The sequence below is a fragment of the Thermobia domestica genome, chromosome 7 (genome assembly GCF_964235325.1).
Source record: "Thermobia domestica chromosome 7, izTheDome1.hap1.1, whole genome shotgun sequence".
Lineage (NCBI taxonomy): Eukaryota > Metazoa > Arthropoda > Insecta > Zygentoma > Lepismatidae > Thermobia > Thermobia domestica.
This window is the reverse complement of record NC_137460.1, coordinates 54578608-54605625: the sequence shown is the minus strand read 5'-3', so window position 1 is coordinate 54605625 and position 27018 is coordinate 54578608. Positions and strand designations below refer to the sequence as shown.

General features: G+C 35.8%; 1 protein-coding gene across 5 annotated transcripts in view; it reads right to left on the bottom strand.

Moving 5' to 3' along the window:
- Positions 1-3919: 3919 nt before the first annotated feature.
- Positions 3920-27018, bottom strand: part of LOC145690108 (uncharacterized) — a 127561-nt gene continuing 104462 nt past the window's right edge. For 4 of the 5 annotated variants that reach the window (XM_081764686.1, XM_081764684.1, XM_081764682.1 and 1 more), the window contains 4 exons: positions 24471-24630; positions 18728-18882; positions 8814-9051; positions 3920-6078 (listed from right to left, as the gene is read on the bottom strand). In XM_081764686.1, the coding sequence (XP_081620812.1) occupies positions 5843-6078; positions 8814-9051; positions 18728-18882; positions 24471-24630 (789 nt within the window). In that variant the 3' untranslated portion in view covers positions 3920-5842. The remainder of the gene's footprint in view (positions 6079-8813; positions 9052-18727; positions 18883-24470; positions 24631-27018) is intronic. The other variant, XM_081764683.1, reaches the window with a different exon arrangement.

Genomic DNA, 27018 nt, shown 5'->3' with positions numbered 1-27018 from the left:
GAGGTTGAATGTGGTCCAAGCAGGGCAAAGCGACAAATTACATTGAAAGGTTCTGCAAATGCACAGAAGGCAAAAATAGAAACGAACGAGTTCACAAATAAGACTACCGAGATATTGCTGAAGTGCAATATACCCATAGAAAAAAGTTGACCATCCTGCATTTCGTGCGTGGTGCGGTACAGATGAAGTACATGCCTGATGAACAGGGTTTGAAAAAACCCGGGTATTTTTGAAAAACCCCAACCCACCTGGGCCCATGTGGGTTTTTTCGGGTATTTTCGGGTTTTATTGGGTTTTTTCGAAATATTTCAATCTCTTTGGGGTTAAAATGTTAAAATATGATTTACATTTCATGAGTGTCATTGTCACAACTTGCAACAACTTTCTATTCACTGCTGTTTTGAAAACAATGCCGCCATTTTGAAATTTTATATTGGATCGCCGAAAAAATATATACAGCAAATTTAGAATGTCTTGTGCTTCTACCCTCAAAATATCAACTTAAAAAGTCCGAAAATTGCACCTTGTAGCATGAATACCCGCTATTTTGAAAAATGGACGCCATTTTGAAATTTTATGCCGTCAAAATATATAAAGCTAATTTAGTTTCTCGTGCTTCTACTTTGAAAATTTCAACTTGAAAGACCTAAAATTGCGCTTTGTAGCGTGGATATCAGCAGCGGCGCAAATATGTCTTCAACATTGGGGGGACGGGTAATATGGTGTATATATATATATATATATATATATATATATATATATATATATATATATATATATATATATATATATATATATATATATATATATATATATATATAGATAGATAGATAGATAGATAGATATATGCGATGTATAAAATATTTATGAAGGCGAAAAACATGTCGGTCCCGGCGTCCTCCACAGGGAACATAAAATATGACGACATTATTATTGCTTTATAACTTTAAAATCCGACCGGCAACATTGAAAACTGTTTACAAGGGATGATCCAAATATGATCATTCCCTGTAAACAGTTTTCAATGTTGCCAGTCTGATTTTAAAGTTGTAAAGCAATAATAATATCGTCACATTTTATGTCCCCTGTGTGGGACTCCGGGACAACATGGGTAGGGGAGCAGAGTTGTCTTCAACATTGGGAGGCGGTCAGATTTGAGGCTTATTCTGGGAGGTATCAATTTCATCTCACTTTTCTTTGTGACACTTGGACACAAATCATCACATTTCTTCCTAAAAGACACATTTCCAATCGGATTATTGAGGAGGGAAGTTCCAAGATTGTAGGGGATATGCCCCCATCATCCGCCCGGGGTTTTCGCCAGTGGAGATCAGCCATTTTTTTTTTAAAAAAAAGCGCGTCATTTTGTAATTTTACGTTGGTATGCTGTCAAAATCTAAACAGAAAATATAGTGTCTCTGGTTTGTATCCTGAAAATTTAAAAGACCGAAAGTTGAACACTGTGTGGTAAAGGCAGACAAATTAACGAATATAGATCGAGTCATCCTAGGAGCCTCAGTGACGTTCGCCAAATATGAATACCAAATAGCTATATTAATTTAAAACAGACATAATTCATCAAAATGTCTTAAATAATTTTCAACGTAAAATAAATGGTCTTATTGTTGAATTTCACTTTCGATGCTTTGTGCATTCAATTACGGGAATTACCCGAGCACTTGTTGCAAGACCGTTCTTTTCCGAAAATTAATTTAAAACAATTAACAAAGATAGGCCTATAATTCATATTTTATAAAGTAAATGTTTCAAAATGTCTAAAATGAAATGAAATGTCCTCCAGCGTAAAATAAATAGTTTTATTGTTGAAGTATTCACTTTCGATGCTTTATGGGTTCAATTGCGGGAATTTCCCGTACACTTCTTTCACGACAGGTTTTCCCTGAAAATGCAGCTTGCTTTACTGTCATAGCCTTCTCTGTGTTTACTGTACATCGAAACTTCCATTAATACTGAAGTTTGAATGCAGCACTTGAAATAGTAAGCGTTACGTAGTCTTCGGAGCTCCGATGATAAGCATTAAGCTTCTTAATTTTGACAAGAATTTTTACGTTATTGCTAGTGTTGATTCTACAGAATGCTTATTTGAAGGCTAGCAACAAATGACTGAACTTAATTGTTGTTGGAAAACCAAATTTTTTAATGTTACCATCAAAGGTTAGAAATAATACTAATAGTTTTACTAATGTATTTACATATTTACTGTTAGTACCGGCACCTATGACCTTAAACCCATCAACGTATGAGGGATAACGTTCCTCTGCGGCGCCGAGTTAGGTAACACACTATTCACGGAAAGTATTTTCTATAATACAATCGCTTATTTTACTTCAAATAGGCTATAAGCATAATCCGCACATTAATTTGTTCTACAATAATCTCAAGCTAAGGTGAGGTTTTTAATTTATTTATTCATTCATTCAGTGCATTTCGAGCTTTATAAAGGTCTTATGTTGAATATTGTTGTCTATCTTTAACATCTTAACATGAAAGCATATAATTCGCCCAAATAAAGTTTAAAATCTGATAGAAATAACTTTCAATGTGATCACCTTAGTTGTACCAATAATACGCTAGCAAAAAAGTCAAAAACCCAGGTGGGTTTTAAGATGGGTTTTTTCAGGTGGGTCCAACCCGAAAAAACCCGGTGGGTTTTTTCGGGCTGGGCCCACTTGGGCAAACCCTGCTGATGAAAGACTTGTAAAAGAAGAAAGAAGTAATATGTTGTTAGTAACTGAATAAAGAATACTTCAATGTCTCCACTGTTCATGTATTATTATTATTATTATTATTATTATTATTATTATTATTATTTATATTGGGCCTACCTATATTAGAGTTTGTATATTAGAGCTTGCAAAAGAACTCACTTAGCGACAAAATGAGAAATTTTATATCTCATAATGCAGAACTTTTAATTCCAAATGCGAAATGTTTAATTTCAAATTGCGAAAAACTCCTGCCCTTAGACATGGGCTACGGCCAAGACGTTGCTCTTCGTTATTTATTTGACTCATGCCTTTACTTTCAACAAAAGTGTGGGGACGGACAGCCCCCGAAAGCGTTGTTCTTAACCTTATTCTTCCCATGTATGTCAGCTGCCCTGATAATTGACGGATTTATTTCAACCATTCCTTTCCTTTCAACGATGATTATGATCTTCGATACATATTACACTCATTCCTATACTTTTTTATAGGAGGTGTGGGAACTGCAATGCGTATCTCAAGGGCCAAAAGGGTTTCACACGTTTTTCTTAAACCCATTCTCCCCTGCGAAGATGGAGCTTTTCAGCTAGACGGTAGATATGCGCAAATCTCGTTTTCAAAATATGCAATACATGGAATTCCATTCTAACTTGTAAAATCTAACACTTCACTTAGTTTCACTATTCTTACGTACCCAAACAGATGAAGAACTGAAATATGCTACGATAAAACTGAAATCGTACGAATTAATGAATATTGAAAGTATTTTATTCTCACTTTCAATTTAACTTTCATAAAATAAATTATTCAAATTAAGACATTTAAATCACATCCGGAAGGCGATCAATTTCAGTAAATTACTAAAGAAATATATTCGGTACACGAAAGTAGTTTCAATTTGTAAATCGGTGAAGTATTTCTTCTCAAACTGCTCTATTTATTCATAGTGGTATCAAGGGGTAAAATGTGCTCGAAGTATCACAAGCTTACTTTCACATTTTATATTCTTTTATACAGAGATGAAAAATATCCAAATTAATGTTATGTTACCAACTTATCGACATACTATGAGATTACCTTTCTCCTTAGATGGTAGCAAGTTCTATTTTCTATGCATTATTGCCATTTTCCGTTTCACATGACATGCATGACAGACAACAATCTATCTCTACAAATCAAATTAAAAATGCACATTAATTATATAAATAACAATTTTATTGAACAACTTTCCACTGTTCTTAATGTCTGTCACAACTGTCATGTTTTCATTTTGTAATACTGAAATACAACCACGAAAACAACATCCTTACTTTGAACTTGACTCAATTTATTGCGGCTAGGGACAACTACACAACAGCATTTTGAGCTTACAAAGTACCAAGAATAACCAGAATCAAAGTCTTTCACAAGTAAGAAACATGGTTCTGTTCATTCAATGCAACAATGTGATGGAGAACAATTCTTTCGCTTTAACATCAGTTTAAGTGGCTGTACTGTCTATCTTTTACACAAGACTGCTGTTCCACAGTCTGTTTTAGCCAGTCTCAAATTGTTTTTCATAATATATATATTAATTCAACTCCCCACTTCTCGTTACCCTTATTTTTTTTTTTCTTGGCCATGAAATTTACATAGCCTTAAACCTGAATATATTAATTGTTGATTCCAACCCTATCTGTGTCCATTTTCACCACTTCAACCGCATTATATCTTCTGAGTGTCCTAATATATATTTTTTTGTTTTTCCATGCAATGACTTCATTGACAAATGCCAACCAACTTTCAAGACTTCACCACTTACATCCGTGCACGAAGCATCAATGAAACTTGCAAGTAGGTTTTTTTCCTCAGCTACTTGCAAGATTTATACGCACCACTACACTATACAAAAGAAAAAAAAAAGTTTCTCGCTCCTCTGATCTCGTCTCTCAAAAACACTTAAACATCACAAATTTCTTCCAACACACCTACATTTCATCACTGGAAGTCATTAACAAGGGTAATGCATTGGCAATAATGTTAAAAATATCGTGCAAAGATGTGAAAGCATCTATTTATTATTATCTGAAATATATTTTCAAATGTGCCAACAATATATCAGACTCTTTCTTCCACATTACAAAATCAATAATTAGAAAGGTATTGTACCGTTTTATAATAATAATAATAATATTAATTAAAAAAAAAAAAAACAAAAAAGGAGGGAGCACAGAAAACTTCAAAAAATTACAGAGAAAAAACTGTCTCATCTCTGTTTATGTTATTGTTACATGAAAACACACGAGAGAAATGGTCATAATCAACTAAACTTGCACAGCTCACCTCAAATTAGTCTAAATGAGCAAACGTAATCCTCCTCATTTCTTATTTCATACATCAACAGAGACTTGATACGATGCAGTTTTTCAGTGTAACTTCATTCAGCACCGATAAATAACAAGTTTTCTTAACTTGTACACTTCTTTTCCTGCATTATACTTTCGAAAGTGCCATTAAATAGATATAATAAGTGCTTTACCTCACTTAAAAAAAGAAGAGACGAAATTAGAACTGGTGAGCGTTGTTCACCATGACTGGACATTTGACAAAATACGGCAAACCAAAGATGATATGCCAATGCATCTCTTTCTCGTAACGGCGAACTACCACCCGAGCCACATATATGTTGTCCAGGTTTTACGATTATATCTGGCTAAGGAAATCCTTAGATATCATTACAAAAGCCATCACCCTTTTTTTTCCCCTTATGTTCTACACTTGACATTCCTTTAGTAAATTTGTTAAGTAGGGGCATGTTTATGAGGTCTTTACATTGTATTAATTACCCCACATCACTTGATAGCTAGTGACAAAGTTGCTTGTCAAGAAATACCTCATTTAAATAGTGATATCTGTGTATTTTCACTTTAGATACTCTTACTAATCATATCAAATTTTCCGTTAAGTTATTGGTTAACACTTGGAAATTTCAAATTTTCGCTACTAAAACAGGAACAAATAATGAATTACATTATTTGATCCTTGTGAACCCCACACACAAACAGCTATAAAGGCTTTATTCAGTCTTTTATACCTTTTTTCTTATTTTAAAAAAATCCAGAGATTACACAAAAATATTACTCAGTTGTAGCTGTAGTTTCTTCTTTTGGACTTAGTGAAGCCTCCTGGACAATTTTCAAATCTGAAGACTGAGATGTTGGCGATGGAGAGCTTATACTACTTTGCTTAGTGTTGTTAGCAGTTCCAGTATTATTATTTCCTGCGTTAGTGCCTTCATTTAATTTGGTGTCGGTGTTGCCACTATCTTCAGTTTTGCCATCCGTATTACCTTCCATCTTCACATTATGAATACCTAAAAATATAGTTTATTTTCAAGTACATTATTACCGCCGTGTTACGTAACATTTACAAAGCTATGAACAACTAAGACTAATGTTAAATATCGTACGCAATGAATATTCACTGAATGTTAAGTTCGCATAACTATAATTACAGGTATTACTTTACACAAATTTAGAGTACAATTCAGTACACACAGTGTTACACTATCATACCGAACAATATAGTATTACAATTTTCCGATTGGTTTACGTTTAGTACCAAAGAGATATATCATCAGTAAATAGTATTATTTTACGTTAGTAATTGATAATCACGTTCTTTTCCTTAAGCTAAGTCACTTACGAATATATGACATCCAAAATTAGATTAGTAGTTACGCTTATGAGTAATGCTAATTTCACATTACTAGAATAAACACAGTCTTCTTTATGTGCTGCAAATATGTGATAGTATGAAAGCTTAAAAAGATTTGTCAATGCTACACAGTTTTCTTGTTTAAAATTATACAAAAATGTACGTATATGAAAAAGAGAGAGAGAGTATCTTTCAATACATCATCATCCTGGATATTTCACAGCGACTTCTTTATTTTACTTTCCCTTCTTAACTGTGATTAAACCTTGTACTTTTGTGTATATCAGATGGTCTAAATCTTGCTCCCGTACTCAGCAAGGGGTGATACTAGATAATAAAAACAAGACTTAACATTTAACCTCCGGAGCCTTGTTTCGGCGATAGGGCCGATAAAAAAAGACTATGTGGCAACATAGCATGACATTCTAAAATAGATGTAACACAGAATAGTTAATACTTTTGGCGTAGAGTCGGGCTAACGTATGTGACTGGCAACCAATTGATCCACGTTCAAATCCCACCAAGTTTTCTTCTTTTTTGTCGGTGGTAAGCATTATTGCATGCAACTTAATGTGGCTGGAAAGTGATGAAAACAGTGTACAGAAATAGAAGTAAGCACACTGCTGTACTTGCATGTGAACGTGCCAGGTGGCTCATATCCAATATGCGTCAACTCTCTTATGGCTATATGGTTAGCGTACAAGCCACTGGTGTGGGAATCCGAGTTTTATTTCCGATAAGAGTTCGTGGTTCGGATCCCACGTTAATCTCTAGGTCCACGTTCTATATTAGCCTCGGTACTGCACGGAATGCTAAACTCAAAATCAACGAAATAATCCACTGCGCATGAGTTCCAATGTTGACATTTATATGGTACGTCAGTGTACTTATTTCTGTTTCTTCACGATGTTTCCACTTCGTTTCACTATTTCCATTTACACTTAGCTTGTAATGTTTAAGAACTAGCTAGTTATTATCATAAATACTCTCACCAAGTTTGGAGTGGCGCTGTAGGCATCCGGAGTGGTACAGTGCTGCCATCTGTGTATAAAGCGGAAGATGCATGTAGTGTGTGTTGGACTGTTCATGACATACATTGATATTGTACTGAGTTCTGATGGAGTGGGGCGATTACGAAAATCGTGTAGCAGTAATTGCACTACACAAGGTCGGGAAGACAGCAGGTAAGATTTTCAACCTCCTGAAACCACTACAAATCAGCAAGAGATTCGTGTATCGCGCCATACAGCAGTACACCGAGACTGGAACGGCAGCTGACCGCGCAAGGAGTGGCAGACCACGAACGTTACGAACCCCGCAGGTCCAGAAAGTAGTCGCAACAAGAATTCGAAGAAATCCTGTTCGAGCACAAAGTGTGATGGGTGCTGAGATGAACTTCAGCAGAAATTCCATGTCTCGTGTGCTCAGGAGTGACCTACATCTACGGGCGCATAAGAGGCGGACTGGTCACTTTCTGACCTAAACATTAATGTCACAGAGGGTCCTTAAATCAAAGAGACGGTTGCGGCGTTACGCCAACAATCTGCACAGAAAGATTCTGTTTACTAACGAAAAGGTGTTCACAATTGAGCAGGCCTATAACGCCCAAAATGACTGTGTGTATGCCACGTCATCTACTGTAGCTGCTGAGGCAGCTAAAAGGGTTCAGAGGGCACACCATCCTGCCTTAGTGATGGTTTGGTGGGGAGTGACGTACCCAGGCACAACCCAGCTGAATTTTTGCGAATAAGGTGTTAAAACATCTGCCAAGGTGTACCACGACACAGTGCTAACACCAACAGTGAAACCACTGTCTGCTACCATGTTCCCTGGAGAAAGATGGACCTTTCAGCAGGATTCCGCTCCAGGCCACAAAGCAAAAACAACCCAGGATTGGCTGGCACGGAACGTCCCCGACTTCATTTCTACCGCTGATTGGCCTTCTAGCAGCCCGGACCTTAACCCGTTGGACTACAAACTTTGGGCAGTCCTTCAGACAAAGGTCTTACATAAACGGCATCCATCTGTCGACAGTCTGAAACAATCCTTGACTCGTGCAGTGAACAATCTTCCCATGGACGTGGTGCGTAATGCATTGACCAGTGGCCGGACAGACTTCGTGCCTGCATCAAGGCCAAGGAGGAACATTTCAAAAAATGATTCGTGCGTCAGGTGTACAACATATCAATGTAAAACATGACAAAAATAAATTGCCTTGGTGTTAATACTCTGTGTTATACTCAGTACTTCATTTCTTGGTTGCGGCTTCTATTTCGATTTAAATATGTATTTTTAAGCACATAATAAATCACATTCCTATGCTATGTTATTAACCTAATGTTCGTCCAATTATATATTTAAAACCACAAATAGTAGTAGCGACACACATACCTTGGGATCCAAAGAACTGACCCTGAAGTTTGGTATGAGATGACAGGCTAGGTCGCTGCGAATGAGCATGCGGTAATCTGTGTCTTCCACCACCACTTCCTGTTACAGAGCCTGCGCTACCTCCGCCTTGTTGAAATGCTACAGGTCGCTGAATAGGTGGAGGATATCGAGAAGGCGTGGGTGGTACACCACCACGAACATTTACTGCCATCTGACCTCTTACATTAGGCTGAAGGACCTGTAAAATTTTGGTTCATATACATACAGCAGTTCCAGAAACTTAACCATTTCATGATATCAAATTTGAATAAAGGCTGTACTACATGTTTGTTAACATGCTTGACAAATGTAATACATTACCTAGAAAACTCCACAAGTATTTCGTAAATCACGACGGTTTGTTTGGAGTTCTCTCATGATACTTATTATAAAATACTTACATATGTGATGTGTAGTACGAAATATGTTAATTACTAAATGCCAAAATGTAGGCAGTATATTTGCCAATATGTTGATACTGGCATAGTAAAGAAACTGTTCCAGATAAAATTACACAAATGATGAAGGAAAAAGCTACGAAGAATAAGTAAACTGTATAAAAGAGGATGAATTAATATCAACTCGAGAGGATGAGAGAGAATAGTACATGGTCTGGACTCAAACAAACCAATGAACAGAAGTGCATAGAAACTTACGAATCTGAAATTAAGTGATCTACCAGAAATGGCAAAATATTCACGACAGTTATGAGGTTGTGAAGTAGAAGAATCCTAATTTCTTATTTGAAATACTCGAAACTTTTTGAACGTGAGTACCATTCACACTGGAATAACAGTTACAGCTTCTAAGTGATGTGACTAATGCTAAAGATCAAAATTCTACGTGCTTTATTTATACTCTATACCCAGAAATATTTGATCTGTGTAGATCAGAGAACAATGCAACGGGTTAAAAAAAAAAAAATTAGCAAGGGTTTCAATTAAGAAAACATCCAAATTCGTGAATAGTTGTAAAATCAGATATCGAAAATGATAGCGAAATAAATATTTAAAATAAGGTTCTTTAAGTTAGGAACTAATTGTAATTAATAACTTCGAAGTATTCTTAACACTATATTAACTCCCCGCTGGTTTAGTGGTTAGCGCTAACCTTTGGTGCACACAATCGCGGATTCGATTCCCGGTGTAAGGGCATTAACATTTGAACACATTGCAGTGGTTTGGATTTCACCCTAAGCTGCAAGTCCGTGTCTCAACAGCCTCAGTGCTGAAGAACGCCAAACTTCGATTTAACCAATAGGATATTACAGAGGTTGACTCATTTATATTTGAGTCAAATTTGAATGTCACTTACTTAGGGCCGTGTTTCCACCACCAGCTGTTTGATCTGTCCATCACCTCTCCTGACTATTGTCCGGCATTGGAATTTCAATCGCAGGTGACTGCGTTGCAGTTGGACCGTAAGTACTGCATTCCACTCCACATTACAGGCTTTCCACAAGCCGGAGACTGTGCGGACTCGACGGAACAGGCATCGCCTTGAGGAGTCCAAAAGCACAATATTATTTGGGCTGGTACCTAGACTTGACATGGATGACATGCTGAGATTTCATGCTGGTACATCTGTCAGGACATGAGTGGTAGTACGCAGCATTTATTTTTACGTTTTGCTCTACTTCCCGCAGATGCAGCTTGTCCCTGTGCGAGAAAACGGCAATGATCATGAACCTCTTTGGGAAACTGTACATTAGCCCTTGGCTTCAATAGGTCTATGTAATGGCACGAACTTTACCACAGTCTGTAAGGTAAATCCACGACTATCCAAGAGTAACAAACTTCCTCCGATCACCCACGAGATAACCTTCATACAACCTACTGCAGTTAATTTTTCGCTAAGCCACATAACATGGTTCTATTGCGTGCACACTGCTCTTGTGAATGACCACGAGGCGTAAATCCCTGTGAATGCTGCGGTTCTTCATTACATGTGATGTGCTGCATTTGCTGGCCATCACACGCTGTGAGAGGATTTTCAGAGGTCGCCATACGCTGAACCACACCAATAGGGGCGGGGTCCTGTTTACGTGAGGCTGTTTCTAGATGCTCACGTCGGTATGGTGAACCAGGACTGTGTATCACATATTTGTGTATAATACAATTCACAACGGCATGACCTACAAAAAACACATTACACATTTCTACGATGCGTGACGTATCGGAAAGGGTCTCAATGAACCTCTTCCAGAATATGCTGTTTCCGGCATAAGACTACGCTAGACCACGCTACTCTACTGCGTGACAGATACTGTTGCTTGCCTCGTGGCAATCTCACTGTGATTGTGTAAGAGTGGTACAGTTGCACATTCACTTCGGCTCAATATAAATAGATCAACCTCTATATAGTCCAATAGTAATTTCAAACATCCTTCTGCTGTTCCTCGCCTTGTTGAAAAAAAAAATAAACAATGGGATTTCACAGATTATTTATGAATCCTACATCTCCAAATTGGCAACTAAATGAAATGCTTGTTAAGTATAGTTATGGAACATAGTGCGGTGCAAGTAAGCCTTATCTGAACTTACCTGTGCTACAATTGTTTTATACATACTTTCATCCCTATTTGAATGTCCCTTTTGTTCTCTGGGAGCATGGTGGCTCAATGGTAGACCGCTTAACTCTGATGTATGAAGTCCCTAGTTCGATCCCCGGCCAATTAGTTTGTGGTGGACAACATCGTGTACGTAATTTTCTCGAGGCATTCCCTTTTCCTCCCACTTCCTCATTTCATAATCATTCAATTGCCTTAATCACAGTCTCCCTTTGCATAAAGGGCACAATTGTGGAACGTTAAATTCAAAGATTTTATTTCATTTCATTTTTCGTTCTTTTTCTCCAAGGAGATTAAGAGCAGCAGAAGGGTACACGAAATTATTGTCGGACTACTATATTAACACTTCGGCGAGTAATTCAAAGACTGTTTTAGTATTTAATGAAACTTATAATAAAAATCACACCAGAGATTATCACATACGATTGGCAACCATGAGAGATATATGACCGTCAAAAATGCCATCTTGATACGCAGATCAATATCTCGAAACTTGGAAATTATATTAATAGACTTAAATGCTTTAAAAAGCAGAAAATAGTCATAGAGATCTTAAAAGCAGAAAAATAATTGATTACTATTATCTGAAAAAAAAAAGTTGACTTCTGTGCCAAGCCAAAGAAATGCCTTATAAAATTATCAAATTATTATTATTATTATTTTTTTTTTATTGCGCAGTAATCAATTATCTTCTGCTTTTAAGAATTTTACTATTCTTTTCTGTTTTTCAGTGCTTTAATTATTTTCTGCTTTTTTACATGCGAAATCAAATATAGGCATTTTTAAATCCCTCTATGCGTTACGGAATTACGTGTGAACCCACACGCAGTACTGGTCTAACTTCAAAAACTGTCAGCAGATCTCGATAAAATTTAGATGAAACCTGCAAAACAGTATACAACCCTTTTCCGATTGTCGGGACTTTAAAGTTTTTTTTTTTTTTCCCTCATACATTATTTCTCTTGTGTAATGTTATAATGTCGAAACCTATCCGTCTGACTGGACTCCTGAGTCCCCTTTCCCCTCAGCATTGTTGAGCAACAATAGAAGCAACATTTATTTTTATATAGTGTACTAAATACCTCAATTTATTATATCAAATTATAATACGAAAAATATAATTCAGTCAGAAAAGGGTTAAAACTAAAAAAAATAATAATCAAAATCGGTACATTAATGTTGAAGTTACGAATGACAAATAGACACAATGAAGTCTGTTAATTACGATATTAACACTGACAGTCGTTGAGGAAATGCATGGTCTAGCTCCAAAGATTATCATCAGATCCTAATGAAATTTATACGAAACCATTTACTTTCAAACAAAAAGTAAATTAACGAAGTTGATTATATATATATATATATATATATATATATATATTGAAGCTATGCGTAATCATGCACACAATTACAGCATGAACACTCATGGTCTAGCTCCGAAGACTATTTCACCCTGATTAAATTTATCCACCGGGAAAGTACGCCCTTTCAAACAAAACAAAACAAAACCAAAAACAAACAAAACAAAACAAACAAACAAACAAACAAAAAAAAAATCGGTGGCCAATATGTCAAAGTTATGCTTGAACATCTACTATAACGAAACGTGGCAAAACTTTCGCATTGTATAATTAATATTCAATCTTAGAAGACTTTTTTTTTTTTTTTTTTTTTTTAAATATGTAATTTTAATCAATGGAAGGAAAAAGCTGATGTTTCTCTTGACCAAGAGCATACATATCACTGACACTGTAGTGAAACTATACCGGCGTAACAAGTAACACTAAGATCAGGATCAGTAAACACATATGGAAGAGGAAAAACAGGAGCATAATATCAAATCGTCAATATATTTTGACGAAAGACTCGTACTTCACCAGAGATATGTCGAGAATTCCATAGCCAAAGAAGCATTCAACAAGAAAAGGTCACTCTTAACTAGCAGCCTTAATATTGGACTAAGGAAGAAACTGGTCGAGTACTATACATGGAGCATTGGACTTTATAGTTCAGAGACTTCAACCGGGCTGACTGGTTTAAACCAGCTAAATGCTTTAAATCGTATGAACTTCATGGTGCCGTTTCCACATAACATACCATCTGCATTAGTTTTCTCGTTTTCACATTTTAATCAAGGCGTCCTATGTTTAATTCCCGGACGAACCACAATCCTTCTTTCAAGTGTAAAGAAGCGGTTCGGATGTCACTTTAAGCGAAAGTAGTCTTCTTACCTCGGTATTACAAAAGGTTGTTAAGCATAAACACACAAAACGAAACCAAATTTTATGCCCGAATGGGCCTGCGCGGTTGCATAAATATATTGATAGAAATTAGCAAAATTTATCGACTGCCTATGTAGCTTCCAACATTAACTTGGATTGGACTTTCAGTTTTTATTTAATTGAATGATATCTACATACTAAATTTGTAATTTGATACATCAGTTTCAGCGTACTGATTATGATACGTTGACCATAAACTTTTACATGCCAAGCAATAACGAGACTTTTCCGTTACTGCTTTGCATTTACACAGGATTTTCTCAATGGATAAGGCGGGAGTTTCCCGATTTATATATAATTCTGTATAATGGTTTCATTTGTGCAACTGTTTTATCTTTCTGTAGTTCTGAAATGACTCTTGACAATTATATTAACAAGTATATCAAGATCAATACAACGTATTTTTATCAGGAGTCTGAGTGCGCGTCGGCAGACTCATCGCATTTGTGGCCAATAGTCCCTCCCGGTTTTGAGTCCAAATGGAGAATAATTTCTCTCGAATGTAAAACGAGAAGCGGTTTGGATTCAGCTTTACGCTTATGTGACCTCTCCCAGCACAACCTCGTTGCTGCATAATACCACCAAGGTGAAAAACTTATTTCTGTCCATATGTAATATAAATACATAGAGCAAATTATTTAAACCAAAAAAACCTGGTTTAAACATTAAAAAAAATAAATAAATAAATAAAATAAAAATAAAAACCATGGTTTTTGCCAACCCTGACTTCGACATTACGGAAGTTAAAGAAATATTTAAGAGCTTCGAAATGTGGTGTCGGAAGAAGATGGAGAAGAAAAAACGGACAACAAGAGTAACAAAGACGTTTTAAAACGGATAAGGGAGAATATTCTTTTAGCCAGTATCCTTTGTAAGAAGGGCAATTGGATTGGACATATCTTGCGAAGAAATTGTCTTCTTCATATCACCATAGAAGGAAAGAAAGATGGAAAGAAAGGAGTAGGGGAAAAAAACACAACTGATCGAGGACTTGAAAAATAGAATATCAGGAGTTAAAAGAGGAAGCTGAAAATCGAGAAACATGAAGAAAAAAAAAAAAAAATCTCCAGGCCCAAACTGAAAATTAAGAAGACAAAAACAAACCTCATTAGTCCCAGGACGTGCCAAAAGGCACAATACTTAATGATATCAAATCCTAGACTTTTCCAGACAATAGGTAAACCACACTCAGGTAAAAAGTCAGAATTCAAAATCCTTCAAACAGGAGAAGTTTTACAATCTTACAATTGAAGAGGTGGATTCCAAAACAGCCCAAGTCAATTTTTGTCAATTTGAAGATATTGGTTCTATTAAGTTCCATTTCAGCATCTCCATATATTAAACACGGTTTCATGCCAAAACTCCGTAAATCAAATTAATTATAAGCAAAAGAAAACAGCGTTGTTTTCCAAAATGACCTCAGTCAAAGGTATTCTCTGAAGTTATTTTCTGACTAATGCCTAAAAATACTTATAAAACTCTTACTATAGATGATAATTTCACCGTTATCTTACGAAAAGTAGAATTGAGGAGACATCAGCTAGATGAAGAGAGAAAATAGAAAGGTCAACACAGGCCCTGGCCCGTTACAGTTTTCTTTTACGTAGATTATTTTTCTTACAGAATGATGAAAAAACACAATAGGCTCTTTTGGAATTGAACTCTTCAATTACTCATCCGCAATTAACAGAATATAAAACGCAAAAAATGGTATTAAGATTAGTTAGCCATTTACGAAATTATCTATCAGTCATGAATACCGAAAAATAGCACAAAAACTGAATAAAAGTAACAAAGATAAGAAGTACAACTTTCAAAATATCACTTCATAGAACTTGAATTATTTTACAATACTGACCAAATTACTCCACGATCACGTTCCTCGATATCTGCTTAATGAAAAATGAAAATTAAGTTCAAACTTGATGGGAATTACATGAATTTCTTAATATTTTTTTCCTAATTTTTGTCCAGATTGTCTTCATCCTTGCGTTTTTTCGTCCTTGCATAATACCACACAGTCTTTCTAACAAGATTTAGTGTTCTTAATGATGTTAACCACCTTAATACTATAATTAGACATTTCTAATGTTAGAAAGATAAAGAACCGCAGAATCCTGGTCTTTAATGTTCTTGAATAATCCTGATATGAATATTCCTCTTGGTTACCTAATACACACTGATAAACAGATTCATGAGCATCAACACATACACAATTCTTATAGTCTAAAAATGTTTATCTTTCTATATTAGTCGAGAGATTTACAATTATTCTGTAAACCACACTTTTTAGCAACTTTGTTCACATTATCTTAAAGTGATAGGCTTAAAAGGAATAGAAGAAATCTACTTATCAGGTTACTGACAACCTTATTCTTGGACATCCAATGTTTTCTCTGATTCCCCCCCCCCCCCTCCTCAAGTGAACAAGAATAACCCTCTTATTTACAAGACTCACCTCGTATACACAACTTTATTTTAACAACGTATTTAACCCTCTACTTACATTTTCGAAAAGTTTGAAAACGGGAAACAACTAGAAATTAAAAAAGAATAATGACGTTTTAATTTTTCGATGTCGGATGATAGTTGAGAATTTTTTTACTATCTCACTGTAATTGTTCAGTTACAAAAACAAACCCAAGCTTTTCTACGACTGCACTGAATTTCTTCTTCGGTTCTCTCCTTTAGCGTTATTTATTCGTCCATTTACATGAACAGCTTTTCGTGATAAGTTCAATTACATTCGACAGCTAAATCTTTATCAGGCTCGGAGATCTACCATTGATCAGAAGACCTATAAACAAAGTCAGTGATATTTAATGCACGGTCTATTTTCATTAAGAAGGCTATCATAGATCCAATTCCATTATGAGGGAACAGTTTTTTGATGTGAAAACCTGTATTTATTTTCTAGTTTGGCTGGAATAGCCCTACACATTTACCTTTTTTCCGGTGGATCAACAAATCAATCAACTTACAATTCATCAATTTATCTCAAATTTATAAAAGTAAACGGATTAATAACAATATTATTTACTCTTCTGATTGATTCTACCGAATCTTACGCATCAACTTACATTCATCCAACTTGACTTTTGCTCATTTTTTTAAGGCGAAATTTCACTTCGAGCAATGTTTTTGCTTTGTTTTTTACTTTTTTTGTCCACTGGTGAAACTTGCATGAGTAGAAATGCATACCTTATACGTCTGGCATTCAACAGCAAAAGACTGGATCTGCTTTTAAAAAGTTGAGAAAATCGTCGATTTTCTGTTTAGATAAATACCGCAAACATACGGACGCGGTGAAATTTATACCTGTGATAACATCGCCAATATTATAGCCGGGGTTTCCGTTTTTGTCGGCTAATCCTCTATGATACACGAGTTGCCTGCTGTCAACTCAATTATGGCCAAATCTGCAGATAAGGTCATTGTCTTTGGACGGCAGATGTTACTTGGTATTTTATCTATTACTTCGGAAAACAACTGCCGTTTGATTCTATTTTTTAGAAACAGGATTACTACAGCGTTTCTATGTGGAAAATGATCGAACTGATCTACTCACTTCGAATAGTTCATTTTTTTTTTTTTTTTTTTTTTTTTTTTAATAATTTTGAACCATACTAAACTCGAATTTTCGCTGACTGAAGGAGTTCCGACGAGATAGGATGGGTCCGAATTAATTGGGCACTGACATAACTGCAATCGTAAACACTGACGTCTAAAGAGTAGTGTAATTATGGCAATATATGTGCCAGTTATTAGTATTAGAGCCTTTCTATTTGATCTGTGCCCCTTCTGGTGCTGCAGTCGATATGTGCTTTCCAGTACCTATCCCAAAAGAGAGGGAGAAGTTGTTACGGTCGAGATCTTTCAATTGTTAGATTCGGAAGCGCTGCCAAAATGAATTATTTCACGGACTTCGCTGTCATCTATCTTGTTCGCCATTCTAAGTAGCCTACGATTTTCACTCGTCAAGACCAAACGATTGAATGACAAATTGGTAACAAGCTGAGGTCATTCACTTCTTTTCCGTAAGCAAAGGGAGAATTTCCTTCGTCCGAGGGGGGAGGGGTGTGGCCGAAGTATAGTTCGCATACTTTCCGAGGGCATATCTGAGATAGACAGGCTCTACCAAATTTTTCAGAGAAAAGGGGTGGGGGAGGAGAGAAAGATGGGTGATATTACGGATTTACATGTAACAAACACAGAGTACTGTAAAATGTGTTGGAAAGGGACACTTTCATTAAAAACAACTGCAACACAAAGTACAAAAATATATTACGCCAATCTCTGTTGTCTTTTAATTGCATTTTAAAGAGGACTTTGCATCTCTTTACAAGTTCCATATCCGTTTTTATAAGTTTAAAAAGCCTGTAGCACATACCGAAATTCCCGACCACCTGGATTGGCTGATTTACAGTTTAGCATTCCCTTCAGCACCGAGACTATGTATGAGACATGGACCTACAGCTGGACATGCGGTCCGAACCACATGAGCTCTTACCGAAAATTGAATTCCAGGTTTCGTGCCAAAGGCATGTACGCTCACCATACAGCCACGAGTACGCTCACAACATAATTCTGCTGTTTATAAAATATTTTAAAAGTGTCCAGGACTATCCTTTCTTTTGATTTATTAAAAAGCGAAAAAACTGGTTTTACGAGGAAAGTAAAAACGAGGAAGGAAAAAAAAAAAACCCTTATAGGAAGAGATTCAGAACCCTACTAGCCGTGGAATCAATTCCCATCCATTCCTTCTCTTGTTGTTACTGTTGTAACAAAGAAAACACAATCAGTGAAAATTCGAACTTACTTTTAACAAATCCGTTAAAGGCTACAAAGTTAATATCTTTTGAGTAAGCAAGACGGGTTTTTACGTTACTTACAATTACAATTCACATGGAGAAATTATTTACCTTTTTTGGCGTCCGTACTTTCTCGTGACATCACCACCTATTCTGTGAAGGATGAATTCGAATTATGGTTTTTCTGTCCTAGATTATCCTTAACGTACTTACCAAAGGTGACTGGGAAACACTCTGATAGTTGTTGAACTTCTGATGTTGCTGCGTTGGGCTCTGCTGTTGCTGCTGCTTCTGGTTTCTTGACTTTGGCGACGAGATATGAGACGCTGAAGAAGAGACACTGTTGTTACCGCTTGTTACTACTGACCCTGCAAGGCAGTTACGTTATTAATGCCTAACAAAATGCCATGCACGTGCCAATAATTAAGTGAACGAGAAATATACCAGAGGTGATTCTGCCACGGTCGATAAGTGCTAATGCCAATAATACTACACAATTTACAAATAATCATGCAAAAAATAAACGCATCCAAAAAATAATGCTATTGTGAATACGAATGCTAATGTAATAGATTTCTTAAAAATAACTACGAAAATTGAATACGTGATATAACACAGAAGGAAATTACAGAAGCATGGACACATACATTTGTAACTAGCATGTTTTTATATTTCGCGAAACATACGAGGTATACTGCGCAACGTATTCAAGAAAAATTTGGAATACAAGAGTAATTCACTCCATCTTTCGGCAAGTTATTTCATATACGTGAGGGAATCCCATTTCAATGCAAACATACTACAAAACATTTATAAAACTATTTTCAGATGTTGCATTTCTCAATGTTCTTTTCCTCTTTCTATAAGATCTGAGGCTAGCAATATTCAAAGGAAACTGAAGGTGAAAGCTGCCGTAAATAAATGGACACCGGAACACAGTTTTGCTTATTAGAGATCTATTATCTCCGTATTTTGCGTTACCAAAAGTTTACTTTACTACGCGATGAGAACTCTTATTCGTTATTTTAAAGCGGGATGCTTAAGGAACAAAATAAACAGTCCTATTTAAAAAGTTTCAATTACTTTCTGCAAATAATTACTTTCTTACTTCACTATGTATTTTATTATTATTGCTTACATTTCGTCTGAAAATCTGTAACTTATCGTGATACGATTAGGTTCTGAGGAGAGATTTTAAATTGAATGTTTTAACTGAAATTGAATAACTGATGATTTTGAAACCTTACTGTAACAGAAATTACGTAATACAAATAAGAGCTGTTTCATGAAATTGGTGTTACATATTCAATGTTTCGAACTATTATGGTTATTGTAATTATGAAGAAAATAGTTATTGAACAACGATATTCATACCAGTATTGTGTTTAAATTTACTTTAATTTCGTTTTTTTTTTTAAAAAAAAAATAAAAATTCACTCTAGAACTCTTAATTTGTTATTATTTAGAATGTAGAAATCTTACTTGCCTTCAAAACTGTATCAATTTAGAAACAGAAAAAAATCATTAAACTACTGAAAATTTGTCGTAGCACTAACGCTTTTTAGTTCGAAGATCAATATTACCAAAAACATAATGGTATGGCAATGGAAGTATCCTTTTTATCACTTCTAAGCTAGTCCTCTACTATTTAAAAAGAAAAATCTTGGACAATCAGCAGACTATATTTACCCCTATATCGATGACAGACTGCTTCCGTACAAAAAGAACACTGATTTTTTCCCCTGTAGGACTATCGAACTTTTCTTCGGTCAAAATCATTTCTTAGAAGTTAAATATTTGTATCACTTACACAGAAAGAATGCCCCATCACTGTATACATAGTACAATGTTCTACTGACAACCGAACACTACAGAACAATTATTGCCATTAAGAATTCAATCGAAAATTTAGACTCGCCATTTTATCTACCTAGGGAATTATTATCAATATCCCATAGATACAATACCATGGTATTTTAATACCATTAATTTCTTCTTTCTTACAGAAATTACTAACAGATTAAAAGAGTTATTACACTGATGCCTTCTCTCTAGAATGAGTTTATCGACATGAGAAAACGCACATTAAAACCAGGTGAGAAAAATCAGGTACTGTTAAAAATTTGAAGACGACAAATCATTTTAAAATCGTAACACGGAAAGGGAAATTTTCAGTAACGAAAATCAGTTTTAAACAACAGAAGTGAAAGTAAAGATAACTAACTGATATGCAAACAGATCAAGTAATTGAAATATAAATAGCAATTCAGTACAGTTCGTAATTTTGTAATTCATAATTCATACTTAGATCAACTTACATAAAATAATACAACATATACGTTATTTATGTGAAGTCAAACTAAATCTGTGGATAATTATTCACCAACATCAGAACTTACTTCAATTATCCACATTTCGGAAAAATCGAATTGTTTTGCAACTTCTAAATTTATTTCTGCCCCTTGTATAATGTGCTACTAACGCGACATGAAGAATACAGTACTTCGACCAAAATACTTACTGTACGTTCTATTCTACAAAGGTATACTTCGCAATAATTTAATCCGTTTCCCAAAGTGTGTCCCGCAAAATATTCGAAAAAAAAAAAAAAAAATTCACTTAAATGACACACAAACTTGGAAACATCATATGACAATTATTTGGATTTACATGAACAGTTGTCCAAGACATTACATGAAAAATTATTCGTGAATTTAGAATGTGTTTCATTTTTATGTATTTATATGTCTTAGTATGCCTATGTTCTGACGTTGAGGCGCTGTCTAAAATTAGTGATCCACGAAGGGTACACTGAAACAAAAATGCGTAAAATTCGGATTTAGGTCAAGTTAAGAAATAATATCGCGTATACGTGTTAAATCAGAAACTGGATCCGTAGATGATCATTTACCAACATCTGAACTCCCTTCGAATACCCAGATTTCCACATACAGAATCGCGTTCTGCAATTTTTAAAATTTATTTCTACCTCTTGCATAATATGCAACTAAACCGCTACAGAGTACTTCAATTTAAACAACACAAGAGTCTCAGAAACGACTTTGCATTACTAGTCGATAGTTTATCACGAAGACTTTTCATAGTTGGTGAATCTAGCGTAACGAACGCTAAGTTTACAGTAATTCGGCCTTAAGACAAAAAACGAAATTAATCTTTGACCAAGAACATTTGGTAAAAAGATAATTAAATTATACGACAGCCGCAATTCACACAATAAAAGCAAGCAAAGTAGTTGGAAATGTTAGATTTTAACTGTAAATTTCATAAAACAACGTTGATGTGGATTATATGATTTTCACAATAGCTTAAAATTTCTGCCGTCTACTTCTCTCCCAAACATCTTCAAAGCAATACAATCCTATCTTCGTGCTCCAAGTTATAAGATTTTGCAGAAATATTGAAATAACTAGTTACTCAATACAGAGAGAATAAAGGCAGGACTGTGTTATTGTTTCTGCATCCTTGTACGTAAGAGAGAACTGAAGGAAAATATTAAATATCAGAGCAAATTCTCTCTTCTTTGCTAAGTGGCACTTAAGTTCGTTGTTCTATCAGAAAAAAGTATTAATATATATATACTGACAATGATTCTGCTGCTCATTTAATCTGCCGGTATCCTGTTGACGTATATTCTTCCTCATTGCTTTCCTACAGATACAGCTAAAGATTCCAAAATACGTTACCACTTGTTTTATATGATGAAAACTATTTTTTTTAAAAAAAATCCCGAATTTTTAAATTTAATACTTTTAGAACGCATGCGAGCAAGAAAAATTAACAAAATAAATTGAAAATTAACCTGAAATTTTAAGGAAGCCATTGCATGCAAGTCTAAAATTTATTTTTTTATCATTCAGTGTTCCACACCACAGCTACACTTATATTTGCACTACATAGCTCAAGTCGAACTTTTAAATGTAAAATTAATTCGGCAAAGAAACTAACCACCCCCATAGCACTATTTCACTCCTTGAAAATAAAAATTTTAGTAATTGCTCCGTAATTCCTATCTGGCTAATTTAACAAAAGAAAAAGAAGTCACGAATTACCGTCTACAAGCTATGCTTTTAATCTGCAATTTCATATCCATTTAACTTGAAAAACTATTCTATTACAAGATTCTACGAAAGGACCATGCAATTATCTCTTAGTATTTAGTGTTCCATTCCATTCACATCATCCTTCTTTACACGCTGAATTTGAATTCAAACTTAAAACAATATGATGTAAGAAAGAAAATGTTCTCCATTCCTAAAAATCTCATAGACGGTCATGCATGTTCAGTTCACTACTATCCGACCCTCTCCCTCCCATACACACACTCCACACTGGTCTACCAAGTTTCCCTCTGGTCCACGAGATCCCGCGTTAGATTCGTGGTGGAAGAGCATTATCACACTACATTAGCTCAGATCCAACCAAGTCTTAAGTCTAATTTTATATAGTCACTACTGGCAAAGAACATAAATACAAATGAATCAGTATCTACTTGCATTTTTTAAAAATATCGTAATATCAAACATTGCACGGTTTATATGAATTACTAGCCTGCACCGTGTGAAAACTAAGTGTTCTAGCCAAACTAAATCGCGGAAAACATAATAACGGATATAATAATATCAGCTAAATATGCGATCTTAAGTCTGAAATTTATTTCGCTATACCTGCATATAAAACAAGTGCTATACTTCTTTGAGGTACATCTACATTTTAGCAATACTGGAAATTTCTTAAAGTCTCTTTACTTCAATTCAATAAGTGAGTTTCGTTTCACAATGTGAAACTATGGTAGATTTCCAAACTATGTGAATTCAATATTCAAACTTAAAGTAGTACATCTCTATAACTACTGGTTGTAATTGGGAAAAAAGATCAACAATAGATTCTGTTCCTCGGATCACTGAATCCCTATCAAAAAGTCATTATTAGCCATCTCTTACTCTTTTTCTCTATAGGGATTAACATTTTTTGACCGGAAGAGGTGATAGATGGTGAAAGGGACCGTCACGAGGAAACTATGGGTCAGGAACGGTTCCATACTGTAACTCTCCTTTGAGGTACGCATTATTACGCATCATAGACCATTTGAACTATTGCTAGATGCTTACGAACGAGTTTGGGACTAACAATCTGCAGTGATGGTTTTGCTTCGACGAAGACAGATAGTGGACTACTGCCAGCATTGGCCACCTTACCAGCAACACCTTGAGGGTGGAGGGATGGTTTCGGTAACTACCTGGACGTTGATTACAATTCAACCACTGTCCTGACCGTTTACGATTTTCGTGGAAGTGACAAACCGATGCAGAATATCTTCCCGATTATCCTGTTACTCCTTCCAGACACCGACCCTTGTTGGTAAGTTAAAAAGTGACATCAGTTGACATCTTAGCAATACGGTGGAGCTCTAGAATAAGTCTCAACTCCTCTGAATTGCACGAACAGTTTTCCGAGGATGTTTCCACTCTATTCGTGATAAGCTTATCTGAACACGCCGCTGATCGGTGGCCAAGAGGTTCAATTTGCAAGGTTGTGTAACCTGCACGAAACTTCACAACACAAAGGTCTATTGTGCGTTCATTCATCACTCCTGAACCAAATCCACTGTTTTTCGAGGCTACAAGTGCAGAAAAATCCCAGTTTAAGCTTCTAAACGAAAATCACTTGCAACTGTGTATTCTCCATGGTGCACTTACGGCTCTTTAACAACTCTCTCCTGACTGAGCACCCGTCCTGTTTTCTGAATGTGTCAGATTGTAACATCAAACATACTTTCATTCGCACTTTCTCAATATATTTGCAAAGGCTAGAGTTTTAGTATCTAAAGTAATTCCCTTTCTATGAAGCACTACAAAAATAATTTTAAAAAATCCTAATTAAGAAAAATGCAAAAATTGTGTTCAATACATTCAACTACAATCTGAATCTAGCTTACCTGACGAGAATAAAACAGAAGCTAACATATCTTGATTACTTGATGGTGATTTCAACTGAGTTCTTCCTCCTGATCCAGCACTATGATCCGTTATGTGCTGGCCACCAGACTTTAAAAAATTCCCTGGTAATCCAGTGCTACGAAAGGGCTGCGCAGCTATCTGTAGATAGCAACAAATGTTGACTAAGAACATATCAAAAAATGCAACTTGAGGAATTCTACAAATATTTGGTCTAGGAATTAATTCGTGCGGGTGGACAAGAGATGGCGCAACGAACGGAGCGTCCCACAGTTCCGTGTATCCACACATGTGTTGCAAACCCCTGTCATCGCGTATCGTTCGTAGTATAGGGCAGTGGATTAAAGCGTCAACAACACCAGTTTGTAGTTAAGTGAACATGGCGCAATTTGTGCCTGATGAAGTGTTTTTGCGGGGTGTCCTGCTGCATTACTTTAACATGCAGAAAAGTGCGACTGAAAGTCATCGTATTTTGGTGGAAGTGTATGGTGACCATGCTCTAGCTGAGCGAACGTGTCAGAAGTGGTTTGCACGGTTTAGAAGTGGTGATTTCGGCTTGGCAGACCAAGAGCGAGCTGGACAGCCAAAAAAAATTTCAAGACGAAGAATTGACAGCATTGCTCGAGCAGGATTCGTGTCAAACGCAGGAACAACTTGCAGCAGTATTAGGCGTTGATCAAACAACAGTCTCCAAACGCTTGAAAGCCATGGGAATGATTCAAAAGATGTCACATTGGGTTCCACATGAATTGAAAGACAGACGTTGAAAGACGAAAAAACATTTGCGAATTGCTGCTTCAACGACAGAGCAGAAAGGGGTTTCTGCATCGAATTATTACGGGTGATGAGAAGTGGATCCATTACGAGAACCCTAAACGAAAAAAGGCCTGGGTGAAACCAGGTGAACCAGGTCCATCACAACCAAAACGAGATATTCACTGTGCAAAGGTTATGCTGTGCATATGGTGGGATATGAAAGGTGTGGTGTACTATGAGCTGCTGCAACCGGGTGAAACTATGAATGGAGAACGTTATCGACGACAATTAATGCGTTTGAAGCAAGCTCTGGCCAGAACACGACCAGAATGGGAGAACAGACATGATAAACTTATTGTTCAACATGATAACGCTCGCCCACATGTCGCAAAACCGGTCAAAACCTATTTAGAAAATGTCGGATGGGAAGTTTTACCCCACCCGCCGTATTCACCAGACGTTGCTCCTTCGGACTACTACTTGTTCGATTGCATGAACAACGATTTGATTGGACAGCGGTTTACTTCTTCAGAAGATATCGAAACATGGGTCTCTGACTGGATCGCTTCCAAGGATGAGGACTTCTTTCGCCACGGAATCCGTACATTGCCTGACAGATGGGCGAAAGTGGTGGCTAGCGATGGACAATATTTTTCTTAAGGTATTTATGTATTTTGTGTTTGTACTATAGCTTCAATGTGTGCGTACCAACCGCACGAATTAATTCCTAGACCAAATACTAACTTTAAAAAATTAAATAAAGTAATAAAAAAGCATCCAAACTCTCCAGAGTCATTCTATGACTAGAGGAAATTTTTATGAAAAAATTATTCTCATAGCTGACCTTCCTCCAACTTTATTATTTTTTTTCTTTGATTGAGTTTGGGTACTTTTTCTCGCACTTACATTTACTTGAATAAAATAAGTAAAGAAGCGCTTAGTTGTTAGGCATATAAAACCCGTAGAACTATAGATAAAATAACTATAAAATATTAAGTGACAAAAATGTACACGTACAATAGTAGTTTTCCACAAAATAAGCTGGCTAATACTTTGTGCTAAGTTTCTTTCATTTCCAAAATGTAGTTAATATTTAAAAATAAAACCTTTCCGATGAAAGTCGAAGTTTTCAAAATTTGTTTTTTCTGTTATTTCAAAACGAGGAGGCTTTCTTGATTTCGTTTACATACTGGAAAACTCATATTTTCTCGTTTCTAATGTACTCTATGTGGCTCTGCTCCTTTGCGGAAATACTTTCAACTTTCTTTCCTCTACTTTTTTCGTTCCAATTTTTCTTGGCTGCGTCTCTTGGTAGCTTTCACTTAAACCTACATGCACGCAATTAATTAGATACAGGTATAAACACTAGAAGAGCATTCTGGTCGTTCGTTGATGAGAACATCTATTTGTAACATATACATGATACAAACTATACCAAAGACTTTGAAGCTATTTACAACACATAAAATACTATAGGTGCTTTTCTTTTGAAAGGGAGTCGGAACTACACATCTGATCGTTCTACCCTTAGGCTAAAGGAGACTTAACAGTGGCAGGACACTCGCAAGCCTAAAGCCTTAGACCGGGTCAGCACGCAGACATCATGAGTTACAATCAGCAATAAGTAGTTTCTCAAAAATTTCTGAAGTTCTATTTTGCAACAATAATTTAAATAATGAAAAAGATTTTTTTCTTTATAATTGTAAACATTTAATTTCCATACATTCTATCCCTACAAAATACCGTTCCTTAACTAAGTTACTAGCATGTTAG